The 15900-nt window shown below is 42.3% G+C and overlaps 1 protein-coding gene across 1 annotated transcript in view; it reads right to left on the bottom strand.

Annotated features, from left to right (window-relative positions):
- ARHGAP28 (Rho GTPase activating protein 28) overlaps positions 1-13882 on the bottom strand; it is a 138195-nt gene extending 124313 nt beyond the window's left edge. The window contains exon 1 of the mRNA XM_052660510.1: positions 13707-13882. Coding sequence (XP_052516470.1) covers positions 13707-13882 — 176 coding nt within the window. The remainder of the gene's footprint in view (positions 1-13706) is intronic.
- Positions 13883-15900: the final 2018 nt, after the last annotated feature.

Genomic DNA, 15900 nt, shown 5'->3' with positions numbered 1-15900 from the left:
AAATTTATTCTAATTTTGTGCCAATATAACTAGAAGTATGATATTAAGAAAATTTATCTTTCAAAAATTAAGTTATGAATAAACGCTGTTTTAAATGTGAACAAAAAACCATAAAAGGCCATGGCACTCTTCAACAGTACCTAACACCCCTATTAACTGGGCAGTGTGTATCTTAGTCACTTAGTTGTGGTCGACTCTTTGTGACCCCATGGACTGTAGCCAGGCTCCTCTACCCATGGGGTTTTCCAGGCAAGAATACTGGAGTGGGTTTCCATTTCTTTCTCCAGGGGATCGTCCCAACCCAGGGACTGAACCCAGGTCTCCTGCATTTCAGGCAGATTCTTTACTGTCTGAGTCACCAGGGAAGCTATTAACTGGGCTACCAACTTATATCATATGAAAAATAAAAATCAGTTCTGCTTATTGGACCAGCTGTATTTTTCAAAGAAAATATGACAGACAAAGACCTTACTGACAAGTCATTCTAACTTTGGTAGCTTCTTTGAAATGAATCAAATTCTGGTTAAGAGTAATCAAAGGTACTACATGAGACAACAATACCTGCTTCCTGCACAGACCACAGAAGTACCCAAGAGATCATCTACATAAGCAGAGTTAATGGAGAAGGGGAAAGATGTTATTACAAAACAAGGACAGGTCGGAATCCATATTTTGTTAAAAATCCAGGATTATCTGATTGCCTTCTTTTCCAAATTAACTATAGAGAGGAAGAGAAGTTCTATGTTAGGAGGGATCCTAGAGGTCAGCCTGTAGAAGTCCTTCAGTACGCTAATGAGAAAACTGGACATGTAACCAAGTTCAGTCTGCGTCCATCATTTTCCCCAGACTGCTGTGAGTGGTCCCTCCCCACCCTGGCTGGTCTCCTGTTACCCAGCCTCAGCACACCAGCAACCACGGCTATGTGTGCCGCTCCTTTTCCCCAGACTGGGTCTCCTGACAAAACACTCTTCCCAGTCTCCTTCCTCCTGCTAATCCAGGCTCATTCTTTAAGACTTAATCTAGCTATGACCCCTCCCAGATGCCTTCCTTAATCCCTTCTTATCCTCCACAATGTAGCCCCAAGTGTTAGTTACACCTTCTCTGCTTTCCCAGAGCATCTCATGCGATTTTCCTCCATCATTCTTCCCACCATTCAAATACTGAATGTCCACTCTGGGGGGCCTGGGGGCTAATGCTGGGACACACAGAGAGAGAGACATCACTTCTACCCTCAACGAGCTGTACTTCGGATGCCACTGAAATGCCTGATGACAGTCCATCTATTCTCACGGAAAGACTAGTAACCATTTTTGCAGCCCCAGAACCTGATAGGGTATATGGCACACAGAGGCTCAGTAGAAGGTTGTTCAATTTCGCTTTTATTGTAAAAATCAGTTTAAATTCTTCTTGTTTTAATAAGCGAAGTGACCCTTGAACAAAATTTAATCTTTAAAACAATGGAGGCTGTATTTACCTTCTTCTCATTATCCATGCTGCTCTCAGTTTTATGTGTCAAGGCATGTTCATTTAGAATTCTTGCCAGCTTTGACTTCTATCTTTACTTCATAGCATATCACCAAAGAGTCTAAGTTATCCTATGACCAAAGGCTAGTTGATTCTGGGAAAGCAGGTAATATGCAAAATCAGGATGTACATTCTCCAACACCAGTCCAACATTTCTAATACTTCTAGGCTCAAAATTATAGCCAATTATGAAAATATGGTCATATATTTAAAATACCTTCCCTATTATTTAGTGAATTAATTGTTCACTTACTCAATAAGCATGTATGTGCCAGGGACTGGAGATGAATAAGACATGGTCCAGGGCATCAACAACCTGCTTATCTTTGGAAAGGTCAGCCACATAAGTCTTACTATTAAGTAGCGGATAAGCGTAATAAGAGGAGTATAGAGGCAGAGAAGGCACAGAGGTGGAGTGAGCAACTTGGGGAGGAGGCAGCCCTCACAGAGGAAGCGACGCTGAGATTTTGGAAGACTTCCCTAACAGCTCCTCGGCCCAAGGAGAGGCCACATCTACACAGATCAGCCCCCGCAGGGTTTACTCAGCAGCAATTTGTTAAGACTCTTACTGAGTGTCAGGCTCTTCAATGGGGGAGGGGGAAGGCAGTGAAAGAGTCAGCCATGAAGTAAACAATGTTCCCTTCCTAGAAGCGCTGACACACCACTGTGGGCCTAGTGATAAAGGCTCATCCTCCACGCAGAAATGTTATCACAGGATTATAAGCAGGAACTCAAGTGTGTTCAAGTCTTACATTTCACAAGTGCTAGGTTTCTTTGTTGACTTCTGGCCAATGTTCAGTTCATTTTAAAAGCTCCGCTCTTGCTCCTGCCTTCCTCTCTTTCCACCTTCCCACAGCTAAGCTTTGACAATAGGTTCCCCTGGCTGCCTCTGCTTCCTGACCTCAGTCACTCTCCAACCTGCAGCAAATAGGCTTCCCCCTCTCACTTCCCTCAGACTCAGGCTAGCAAAGGTCTCCATTGTTATCTACACTACAAAGCCTGTGGACAATGTTTAGTTTTGACCTTACTGATCATTTAGATACCTGATACAGCTGTCCACTCACTCTGAGTCTGATGCCTGGGCTTCCAGAAAGTTCCCAAAGAGTCTCCATCAGAGGCCCCCAAAGCTTTGCCTCACTCCACCTGGCGCTGCTCCTTGGGTTCCACCTTCGCTCCACAGCTCTCTCTACAGAGACCCTATAATCTCCTGCCAGATCTCATCCAGTCCCAGTTTTAACTGTCTCTCAAATGTTGAAGTCTCCCATGAGTAAATAGCTTAGAACTCTCAGCCTTGATCTCCTGCCCACGTTTCCAACTTGTATAGCCAACCATCAGCTGGGTACCGGATGTGAAGAGCCGACTCACTGGAAAAGACCCTGATGCCGGGAAAGATTAAAGGCAGGAGGAGAAGGGAACGACAGAGGACAAGATGGTTGGATGGCATCACCGACTCAATGGACATGAGTTTGAACAAACTGGGAGATGGTGAAGGACAGGGAAGCCTGGTGTGCTATAGTTCACGGGGTCAAAAAGAGCGGGACATGACTTAGTGACTGAACTGAACTGAACTGAGCTGGGTACATCAGCTGAGTTCCAAATTTCACAGGCTAAATTTCTCCTGGTCACTTTCTGCTCATCCATTAGAATTCTCAATTTCAGTTCTTTGAGACCCCATGGACTATACAGTCCATGGGATTCTCGAGGCCAGAATACTGGAGTGGGTAGCTGTTCCCTTCTCCAAGGGATCTTCCCAACTCAGGGATGGAACCCAGGTTTCCCGCACTGCAGGCAGATTCTTTACCAGCTGAGCCACCAGGGAAGCCCAAGAATACTGGAGTGGGTAGCCTATCCCTTCTCCAGTGGATCTTCCCAACCCAGGAGTCGAACTGAGATCTGTGCATTGCAGGCGGACTCTTTACCATCTGAGCTAGAAGGGAAGCCTCAGTTCATAACACTCCAAAACAAAAACTCAAAAGAGTTTTTCCTGGTTCCCTGTATGCATTAATCACCAAATCACACCAACTTCATTGCTGTTTTCCCCACAGGCTCCCTTATTATTCCCTTCTATCTGTATCCTCATCTAGACTCTCATCATCTTTACTTGGATCAGTGCATTAGCTTTCCGAAGTGTTTCTCTGCCCCACAATCATGGTGCACCTTAAAGCTATCCGTACCTCTCCAGAGAAATAAAGAAACAGGGGGATCCTGGAACAGAAGTAGCAAACAGTTACAATACCACAACTGTGAATTTATGGATTTTAACCCAACAGCTCTGAAACCAGATTAAAACTATAATGGTCTGAACTGGGTATGAGCGGAGAGGTAGGGGTGGAGAGTGGAAGAGACAGAAGAAAAAAGAAATCAGTGTAAAATTTAGATTAACTGAAAGAAGAGTTCCTTCTTAAGACCCCCTTCAAAAGTCCTCTGAGTAGCTAAGTATTGTATTAATACTTCCATGAACTCTAAAGAGAATGGGTGCTAATGTTCCTTAACTTCCACAATAAAAACTTTTTTAGAGTATAGATAAGAGTAGTATCGTGTCTATTTAGGACTGTATAATTGAAATCAGCTTCTCCTGGGCTTCTTCTAAACAATGACTCATGTTGTTTTAGCTGGTGTTGACTCACTGCCCCACAAAGGATGACACAGCTTTAAACAAGCAGAGCGTGGCCTGCTTTTTCCAATTACCAGCTTCCAGCAACTGAAGAGGGGGGAGTCCTCTGGCATGGGGCTTTCTGCAACTAAGCACAATTTTGATTTTACCAAAACAGTTGCCAAGTGGACCTTGTAATCACTGAGCTTTCTAAGTGAGGAGGAGAGAAGTGAAGTCGTGGTATGTTAAAAATCACAGGGGCCAGGCATCATCTGTTCTTTCAAAACAGAATCTGCGGAAACTCAACAGTCAGCGCTTTTCCCATTTAATTGCCTGCTCCACTGAGGTCAGCAAATGTTTTTCTTTAAGATGCCAATGAAAAGTCACAGTGAGTGTGTTTTCCAGACTCTCCAAGTTACGTCTGGTGAGATAACGAGCATGGGGAGTCGTAATAGTGTTTGAAAGGAAGCTAAGGAAATGTCGTTCTCTTAACGGTCACCACCTTTTCTCCAGTTCTAGACATTTAATGGTCTCTCATCAGGTCTCCGGTTTCCCCCGCCTCCATGTTTTCCTTGCTGTTGGCCTGACTGCTCCCAGAACACATTTGTCCACGCCTTCGGCCAGCGTAGGTGCCGCGGTAATGCAAGCGGGTGACCAGGGGTCGGGAGGACAAACTCAGACCCCTGATGCATTCCACAAGGCCCTTTTCCATTCTTTGCTCCCCAGCTGAACCACAGAGATTAGTCCTCACTCACTTTTTTTTCATGATGCTCAGTTCCTATCAGTAATATACTCTGAACAACTCGGCTGGTTAAAAATAGAGAACACTTCTAAAGACATGGCAGTTGGGAGGGAAGCCCAGGCCACACTGTTTATGTATAACTAAAATGACCGTCTAGTCTTTAATAGTTTCAGTGTTCTGAAAAACACAGCTGATCAAAATGAATCCCCTGGAAAATGAACACAAGTGCCTGGAGGCCACTCTGTGGACTCTGACCTCTCCGGAAGATTCAAGTCCAGACTACAATGAGCCCTGGGTTTGTTTTCTAAACAGAAATCCTTGAAGCCCAATTTCGGTTCAGCATCATCTGTGGCTCCAGGGTCACCGAGGGACATGGACTGTGCTCAGGCAGACAGGAGACCAGGGATGGCCCGGAGTCCAGACTGGACTGCACAATCTAGCTCAACTTATCCTAAGTTTCAGAGCAACATTTACAACAGACCTGGTCTGCACAAAGGCGTGGTCCAGGAGCTGCTTATCCCTTGGTTGGTTTCAGTCAAGATAAAGTGAAAACCTGACTGAATATCAGGAGAGACAAAAGGAAAACCCCATTAATTCTCAGGGAGCCTTGTTTCTTGACCTGCATTAAGAACTGTATGTTATAGATCACATGGAAAGAACAAAATGAAAAATACATTTTTAGCCACAGAAACCTGTCTTAGTAGTTAGAGAAAATAATTGATAAAACTAAAATGAAAAAATTCTAAGAACGTGAACCTACAGGTTAAAGGATTTAAAAAATGCCTTCCTTTCCTTCTGCCTAAAAAAGAGCCGTGGGAATATTTCCTATAACTCAAAATTGCTTGGATCTCACTTCCATGGTCAAGCTAATTGACTTCTATAATACATTTTGTCCATTTTTAAAATACCGTTACCTAAATAAGACTGCAAGAGGGCAAGAATACAGCTTTTACATTCAAAAAAAAACACCATTATTTCCCTTCAAGGGTTAACAAAATTTCTCAAACTGTATCCATTCACAATTAACTCACTCCATGCTTATTCCATTTAAACAGAATAGTCATGATTGCAAAAAATGATTAAATCAACACTAAGCATAATATCTACTGTGGGAGAGTTACTAATGCTGGTTGCTAAGTGGGGATACGATAATGCTGTCCCTGCTCTCAATAAACCTATAACCAAATTGCAGCAGAAAAACACTAAATCTGTAATATACAAAATAATGTTTCAAGATTTAAATAACAGGTTATAAGCACCAGTTTTGGAAAGACAGTCATCACCTTGCTATATGATCTCGGGCTGATTCTCTGTCCCTCAGTTTCCTCCTACGTCACTGGATTGTGGGAAGGATTAAATGAGATAGTGTATGCCACGCACGGTAAACTACCAATAAAATGAGGACTTTTGGGGGAAAAAAAAAAAAAAAACAGAATTGACACCACAGGACAGTATGTGATGAATTACCAAATGATCATTATTGTTATGGTAGGTGAAAATTCTTCTGGCTACAACTGTCAAGGAAATCTTTAGAAAGGAAGCTTAGTCCTTACTTCTTTAACTACATTTATCCTCTTCTGTTTTGCTTTATATCCCCAGCCACTTAAATATGGATTCAGTCCCAACCACTGACCTGTTAACTTTGGCTGCTCTGTGATTTTTTTCAGTATGGTAATGAAGGCAGGGAAAAGTGGGAAGGAAAGAGATCAAACATCAAATTATTAGTTAAAATGGCATTTTAGTAAGTTAAACCTTTTTGTTCTAAACACCTGTCAGGTTTCTCTATAGCTCTATAAAAATATAAATCCATTGATAGGTCTTTGTATAAAGACAAATGCATGTCCATTGTTTTCTAAATACTGAACAGGAAACTTCGAAGGAATTCTTGTCCTTATACATTACAAGTTACAAGAGCATATCTGGTCCACTGACCAGAAAATTTAACATAGGAATAAAGATTACTCTCTTATACATAAAAGATATACAACCTAGAATGACTAACACAGTATATATAGATCTCAGGTGCTGGACAATTTAAAACCACTACATACTCCTCTCTTAGGTTTCCAGTTCCTCCTCTGCTTCCTGTCCTTGGTATTACCTGTTTGTGTGCAGTCATCATCTATCTGTCAAAGGGATCAGAAATGGAATGCACAGGTTTAACCAGTTATTAAGAGCAATACGAGACACCACAGCTGGTTCTCAACTTGACATTAGTAGATGTCCTCCCACGCTTGGAATTACTTGGCACTGAATGTCTGTCAAATGGATAGTTTTATCTGTAATAGTCATTTATTGAAGACTGATGTAAAACATCTGATACTCAAAGAATATGTCATAAACTGCAAATATTTAGGAAGATGATACATAATAAAAACAATCCACTACTTTCTTTAGTTTGCACTCTAAGTTTTCCGACACAATGTTAACATTTTGATGCATATCCTCTAATATTCTCAGAACAATGGATGCATGGAATTCCATGTTATAAAAGACAGAACATTATACAAAACTCACTAACTCAAGTAACCAGAACACAGAAAACATGAACACAAACAAGAAAACCAAAAAATTCTCAAAGAAATGGAAATAAATGCTACCAAAATTTCTCCTTAGATTATATATTTTAGTCGTTTGAACAGCATTCTCTTTACACAGTTCTAACCAGCCTATCTAATCAAAAGTAAATCACGAAGCATGTTAAAAATAGCAATATTAGAACACAAGTACCACTAATGGCTTTAAGATCTGCCTGAACATAAAGAAAAAAATAGCAACAATAAATATTTAAATTAAATTACATAAGCAATAAAACAATACACCAACATACACTATTTACTTTTTTTATCCTTTAACTTTATATTGGAGTACAGTCAGTTAACAATATTGTGATAGTTTCAAGTGCACAGCAAAGCAACTAACTCTAAGCTATTCACTTTTAAAGCAAACAACTTCCACATCAGTCAGTGCCTATACTATAGCACTGTAATTCTCCTCTTAATGATGACAGTCATTTAGGAAAAGTTCTTTTCTGCACTATTTGAAGATACATTTGACTTAATATTTTCATCCAAAGAGACTTAAAAACAAAACAAAGTCTATCGTTTAAATAAACTTTATTGCCAAAATTTTCTTCTGAGAAACATTTTATTCTCTTCCATTGCTTTTCTATAGACCATTTTACTTCTATTCTTGGCTAGAACTAGTATCAAGAGACCACAGATTGAGAAAACAGAGAATGGAAATGATTTCGGAAGTGCAATAACTTGGTTTAAGGATGAAATGAGAAGAAATTCTGATTATATGCAAACTAGAATGTTTATTTTCGTGTGACACATGTGCAAACGTTCCAGGAACATCTCAGCACACTGCTAAGCGGAGAAGATGCCCACCAGAGCATCCTCGGTAGCAAATCCGACGAAGTGGACACTGATGCCCACCCTCCCTGCACACAGCATTTAATTCAGCAACTTTGCTTCCATCGTGTCTGACTCTTCGTCACCCCGTGGACTGAAGCCTGCTCCTCCGTCCATTGGATTCTCCAGGCAAGAATACTGGAGTGGGTTGCCATGCCCTCCTCCAGGGGATCTTTCTGACCCAGGGATCAAACCCACATCTCACGTCTCCTGCATTGGCAGGCAGGTTCTTTATCACCAGCACCACCTGGGAAGCCTCTTTCATACTAACCGTGGAATAAAATTTTGCTTCCAAAAAACAATGTATTTTGAAAATTAGGAAATTTATCATTATAGGTTTCATAAACTCAGACTAGGTAAAACTAACCCTTTTTATTGTATGCTGTGGCAAAGCTGAAAAAAAAAAGTAGGTTAAAATATATTGGTTGACTTTTTAAGGGCAAAAACGGCACATACAATAAAACTAGGGAGAATACTGAATGTAGATTCTATAGTTTGTAAAATAAATTAAATGTAGAAGGAATGAGAAAAATAGAAAATCATTAGAACATCACTGTAATAAATGTCATTGGCAAGATCCATATATGGACAAGAAAACCAGAGGAAGAAAGTTTGAGGAGTTAACAGGATGTTAGCACCATCAAAAATTCTCCCAAGATACTGATTAATTTACATAGGGAAACCTGTAACAACATGCAGGCAACACCTTAACCAGGTGATGAGAGCTAACATCAATAAGACCATGACATAGTGAACTCCCAAAATGATGTACTGAGAAAGGCCTGACATCATTCAGTGAAATTCTCGCCCAAAATGCATAACTTCTATCCAATCAAGAGAAGACATTCAGACCAATCCAAAGTGAGGGACTGCCTACAACAACCAACTGCTCCCTCTAAAGTGCCAAGGTCACAAAAGACAACAGACTGTCGTGGACTATGCAGGAGGTTTAGGCGTCATGACTAAGTGCAATACAGGATCCCAGATGCAATCCTACAACAGAAAAATCCCAAGTCTAGTGGAAAAAAACTTGTGAAATCAGAATAAAGTCTATAGTTTTGTTGCTAGTACTGTTATTGTTTAGTTACTCGGTCATTTCCAACTCTTTTCAACTCCATGGACTGTAGCCTGCCAAGTTCCTCTGTCCATGGGATTTCCCAGGCAAGAATACTGGAGTGGGTTGCCATTTCCTTCTCCAGGGAATCTGAAGCAGGGCACTCAAAGCTCTGGGACAATCGAGAGGGATGGGGTGGGGAGGGAGGTGGGAAGAGGGGTTCACGATGAGGGGACACATGTCCACCTTGGCGGATTCATGTCGATGCATGGCAAAAACCATCACAATATTGTAAAGTAATTAGCCTCCAATTAAAATAAATTAATTTTTAAAAAATTAAAGTTAAAGAGTTAAGGGAAAGTTAATGATTCTACAACACTCTAAGTTCCTTGAATTTGTTTGGAAACATTAAGGATTAATGATCAGGGAGAACAGATCAAGATAAAAATGGACAGAGCAACTGGCAAAAAATTTAGCCAAATGACACAATCAAAGGAAATGCGCCAGATGTTTTCCGACAGCTCTACACAAGGAGCCACCTACAATCAGCAAGGACCCCGCTGTAAAAAGAAACCAGAGACACCCCCTCCAGTTTCAACTATCATGAGTTATGATCTCTAAATACCTTATTCTCTCCTAAGAATTCTAGTTCCATTATTCTTTCTGAATCCTCTAGAAAGTATACCTACTAGGCCACAGAATTTGGTGTACCTGTGTACATGTTTGTAAGCGCACATGGACCTCCATTAATACTTAACTGAATGAGAGTTCAATTATAAAAATGTCTTTTTATAATTAATTAATTTTTTTCCAGGGAAGTACCCATAAATATGTCACTAAAAGTTGTTAATTTTAGTCTTCTCCACAAATAAAATATTTACTTTCTATTCATCACTAATTCTAGTTTAATCAAATCATCCCCATTAGGACGAATAGTTATGCTATTAGGAAACAATATGCCCTGGACGAAAGTTTTAACATTGCCGTAGAATTACAATTCCTAGGATAACCTTGGGGAGCTTCTCTATTTGTTTTTGAGGAACAGCTGGCTCTTTTTCGTACTCTATTTTTGTCCTCTTTCAGGAAGTTTATGGTATCTTTGGAAAAACATCAGAAATACTCATGGTCATTTAAACTGTACCTTCACTAAAAAATGTTGTATATGATATTTGCATATAATTTAGGAAATCTTTGAAAAACAAAATATCTACCTTCATCTTCAGCTACTTTTCATTTTCTAAGTGAAATCATTTTGAACATACACGTGACTCTCGATTCTGAATAAAGGTCTAAGAACTGAGCTTCCTAAAAATCACATGATTCTAAGGACAATTCCAACCATCTGTTTTAACAGAACTGAGAATTTATAATCCTTCATTCTCTTTTATCCTTACAACAGAATGTAAATATAGATGTTTGTGAAATAAGGAATTGCTTTTTCTCTCCCAACAAATGCTTAGTACTTGAGTCTCTTTCCTGCATGAGTAAGTATGGGAGATAGGTATCAAAAACATTTTACTCCTCTTGGCAACAACAACTGTGATTAAAAGTGGTAATAGCAATAAAACAGCTAACAATTATCAATCAGATGCTTCCTTGGTGTCAGACACTAGTCAAGTAGCTGAAGCAGGCTCCCCAAGGTCACATGGTAGGAAATGGCGTAAGTGATGAACACAGTCTGGCAGTCTGACCCCAAGGCTGAGTAACTGGCAAGAGTACTTTATACTGGATACTTTAATAAAATAAAATGGGCAGGCCCCCCCAAAAATTACAATGGACACCCATCTTCAGTGTTGAAGAGTAACAGGGAGAGGTGTGAAATGGAGAAGACACTACACAGCTTCAGCCTGTGGAGGCCTGAGTTGTTGGATCCTTTGGGGTTTTTTTTTTAATGGGAAACTGAAGTTCATATCTGAAGCCTCTTGATTGTGAAATGTTGCCATTTATTTCCAACTTTTTTCTAAAAATCCTACTGGTCTGAAAGGTACAAGGCTACATTCATTCTCAAGGCGGGCTCTTTCACTTCATTCATCGTTGTATCACTAATGCCTACTGTGTTTCTGGGACATAGTAGGTGCAAATAGGTTGACTCGTGCTGTTAAAAATGCTTCCATTTTTCCTTGGCTATTTGGTAGGAATTCATTAACTTATTGAGCTCCTGCAGCGGCTGGACACTGATCTGGGCACTCAGGATACAATAGTGAAGAAAAGAGAACAGAAGAGAGGGCGAGAGAGAAAGAGAAAGGGAGAGAAACTATATTTTAGTGGGAAAAAATAGGCCAAAAGAAAAAAAAGTCAAAAGCACATAAAGTTAAATGAAGTATAGGCTTGGAGAATAAGCAGATGACTTGCTCTGAAATAAACTACGCTACCCAGAGCTAAAGAATGCTGATACTCAGGAAATCAGATACAATAGCCCACGCTTCCTAGTGCCACCCTGGTCACTACTCCACAAATATGCTACACATATGTAAGCAATTTCAAGGAGAGGGTACTCTTGAAACTCTTCATAAGTGGAACAATACATTCTTGCTCCTTGGCTTGAAAGGGAGTATTGATCAGTAGTTAGTGAGTCAAAGGTTAATAATTCAGGCCTGATTATTTCTGTTATCAGACACATGATTGATGGTGTCCTCGGGCTCCCTGTAAGAACAGGGACCTCCTTTGGATTGCTGTTACTGAGAACCGAGGAACTGAGCTATTCTCTCACAATTTGGTTGCAGGGGGCAGGGGTCATCTATCTCTTGGCTCAGAGGGTGAGGGACACAAAGGTTCCCCCACAGGGGGTGCAGGGCAGTCACCAAAGATGCAAAGTTGGGGCAACATAAGTCTAATTGGCAACTGTACGGTAAAGCACCAGCTGGGATAGGCAACTCCTGCTCTCGTGTATTATTATCCCAGAAGACCGCATGCTGAGCAGATGGAACTTCTCCAGTCTGCTTTGGAAAGGGATGTAATTTCGGATAGCCCAAAGGGCATGATCTGGCTCCACTCTTAGACAGCTGCAGAGGGCTACAGACGGGGGCGGCCACACCAGGACCAGCTAGCAATGTGCAAACCCGGCCCCCACCTCTCACCAGTATGTCTGTTTAGTTACTCATAATCTGAGTGATTAGAGTCGACCGTCAGGCTTAGAAAAGAAAATACCCGAAAGACAAACACGTTTGTACCTTCAATTAGCCTTTAAAATAAAATGTACGGCTCTTAAAACTGGAAAGAAAAATTGTTATTTTCTCATTGTCTTTATATAATAATTAGATTTCACTCAACCTGCTCTCTTTGAAAGAAATGATATTTTCTTTGTTAGCCAAGCCCAGCCCAGGTCTCATGCCAACGCAGGTTGTTCTTCTCATGGATGTTAGCCAAGAGGATACTTCTTGAAATAAAGTCACAATCTGCTAAAAGCCTTGCAAGTCCATTAAATTAGGAAACAAGTAATCCTTATCACAACTAAAGATAAAAGCAAGAGAAAAAAATTACCGAAAATAAACATGCAGAAAAGCACACCACTCAAACTCCCCATTGGTAAAGAAAACCATTGCTCAATGGATGCATGGCAGATAGTCACATTTAAACAAATACTATTTCCCCTAAATATATGTCAGAGACATCAAATACTATACCATCTCACTTACTAGTGTAATAAATCTGAGCATCCAAGGTAACTTTTTGAGGGTCTCACATTTACTTAACAGAAGTCTTGCCAGCCTTGATCTTGCATCAAATAGATGAACACCAATAAAGTAATTAAGCTAGATCCCTGATTTATGAAATCTAAAATGCACATAGTGAAAAGCCTTCAGACCTCTTTTGACCCAAAGGAAAATTAGAATTGCATTTATAAACAGTCAATATTAGCAATAAAACAACAGTGACACCAGTGCATGTATACATTCAAAAGTTTGTTTGTTTTTTTTAATCTACATGTTAAAATCGTTTTTAAAGGTCTACCGAGATTTCCTTTTTGGATAATCTCTCCATCTGTGTTTTAGCTAATGTGAAATGTTACTAAAAATTTCTCGATAGTGTTTGCAGGTTTAAGATAATACATTTTACTTTCTTTTCTATTTTCTCCTGCTGCTTCACTTTTTTTCTTTTTAATTCTCCAATAGTTCAATAGATGAATCCGGCAGAAACGAGGCATATGCCTATTACCAGCAAGTTGTATCAGAACACAACTCTGCTAACCTCCCCTGGCCAACGTCTTCAGAAGACAATACAAAGAACCACAGGCTCACTCGTCGCGTCCACCAAAACTTGAAACCACAATCTGACGATGGTGGTCCTCTGCTTTGGCGGAAAACCCAGCTGCCTGTGAAACCACCACCCCCGACCCCCCAGCCCAGGAGACTGGTGCCCGGTGGGCGATGTGGGTACCTGCTGCCTGGGAGGCTGGCGGTCGCCCGGGGCGCGCAGCGCGGCTCGGGGCTGGGCGGCTGGGGGCGCGCGTACGAGTGGTAGGCGGTGAGCACCACGCCGCCGGAGTCCTCCACTTCCATCGTCAGCCGCGCATGGCTCCGCTCGGGCCGGAGAACAAAGGCGGGGACCAGCATGGGCCAGCGCACCGGCCCGGTCCCCGGCGGGGCGGGGAGGCGCGGCCGTCGGGCTCCCGGGGCCGGGGCTCCTCCCGCGGCCGGGCTGTCAGGGGCGCGGGCTCGCCGCCCCGCCCGCCGCGAGGCTCATTAGCATGGATTCGAGTCCACGCCCACCAGCCCCGCGGGCTGGGACCGGGAGGGCGAGGCGGGGGGCCGGGGCTGGCTGGGGTGTGGGATCCCCGCTTCTGGGAAACTGGAAGCCCACCGCGATCCTCGGAGGCTCGCGCGGGCCGCTCGGGTCAAGTTTTTCTCGCTTTTGTTTCTTTCCCTTTTTCCCTTTCTCGCCCCCTCCCCCACCCCTTCCAGCGGGAGGCTTATCCCGCGGCCGGGAGCGTTTCCTGCTCGGCAGCTTGGAGCCGAGAAAATACCGCGCCTGGGAGCCCGTGCTGAGCGGCCGAGGGGCCGCCTCAAGCGTGGGGAGGAGAGGGAGAAGATGGGACTCTCTCGTTTAAAGCAGCCACATCAAAAATTGAAGAAGCGGATTACGTTGCTGTTTACTTAGTCCGGTTACACTGGACTTGATTGCCTCTGGGGCAGGTACCGTCCTCCTCCGACAGGCTGAGAACCTCCCTCACCCTGGGTGTCACAACCACCAAACTCTGCCTGGCCCCGCGTCCCTGCCCTCCTCCTCATCCCCATCATATTCAGATACTGCCTTACGCATGTCAGAAAACCAGACTTGATCCTTAGGCGAAAAGAGCATGTTCTGCCCAGAGGTGGTTATTGAAGAGGGGTCCAGGGACCCGGCAGGGAGGCGGGTAAAGGTGGCATATTCACAAATTTGGGGTCTGAAATGCATCTTTAAAGAACACTCTTTCTAACCGATCAAAAAGAGAAGCAAAACCTCTCACCCTATAAAAAGGCCCACCCTGTCCAGACGCTTGACTTGCTGGCACTTATTCTCCCCTGGGAACCTAGGTTACCCCTTACTGAGGGGCGACCTCTCAGCGTCTGTTTCTGTATCCCTGAACCAGAGCGTAATCTCACCAAGTACATGCTGGTTCTCTCTGTTGCTTCCTTCACTTTCACCGAGAAGGGAGACATTTGTTTTCATTGCCCTTTCAGAAACTAGGAAGACAAAAACAAACGATAATCCAAAATGGCTTTTTAGAAAATGTTTGGTTGATTAAAAGGTGGGATAATAATGACTAACATTTACTGATCCTATACATTAGCTCCTTGAGCAATCCTGTAAGGTAGGTAGTGGGGCTTCCCCGTGTGGCTCAGCGGTAAAGCAGGAAACACAGATTCAATTCCTGGGTTTGGAAGATTCCCTGGAGGAGGAAATGGCAACCCACTCCAGTATTCTTGCCTGGAGAATCTGATGGACAGAGGAGCCTGGCCGGCTACAGTCCATGGGGTCCAAAGAGTGGAACATGACTTTATGTCTAAAACAACAACAACAAAAATCCATTTTATTTAGAAACCTGTCTAGTGCAGTTTGGGACAGCCCCGCTGTATTCAAATATTTTATTTCTTCAGCAAATAAATGACCCTAAGAGGGATAAATAAGGTCTACCAACAGTCTTATATTTATCAAGGTCAGGTTTGTCACCAAATAACTTTTGACACTAAACTTTTTTAAAAATGTGTGACTTTTACAGCTTTTTGATTTTTGGAATTACCCTAAGGAATTAGAGTAGCGGAAACTTTCCCAGGCATGGGATTTCTCCTTGGCGCTTTTTGCTTGTTTCTGAACAGACTCACAATTTTAAATACCTGCAGTGTATTTCCTTGGAAATATTTTGGCCATGACTCAGGTCCAACATGGCAGAGAGCTCCCTGATGCTCATTTCAGGGGCCTCCTCTGCTTTCTCTTGAATATTCGTATTTTAGACACCCTGGAGTCACTTTGGCTCCTCCCTCCAAACAGTGATCCCAGCTGTCATTTCTTTCTCAGGTCATAGTCAAGAGTCCCAGCCCTTCTTTCTATCATCATCACTGCTGTCCTTGTTCTCGCCTCGCCATCTCTTTCC

This window comes from Budorcas taxicolor, chromosome 22 (genome assembly GCF_023091745.1).
Source record: "Budorcas taxicolor isolate Tak-1 chromosome 22, Takin1.1, whole genome shotgun sequence".
Taxonomy (NCBI): Eukaryota; Metazoa; Chordata; class Mammalia; order Artiodactyla; family Bovidae; genus Budorcas; species Budorcas taxicolor.
The sequence above is the reverse complement of the archived record's forward strand: the minus strand, read 5'-3'. Positions and strand labels throughout refer to the sequence as shown.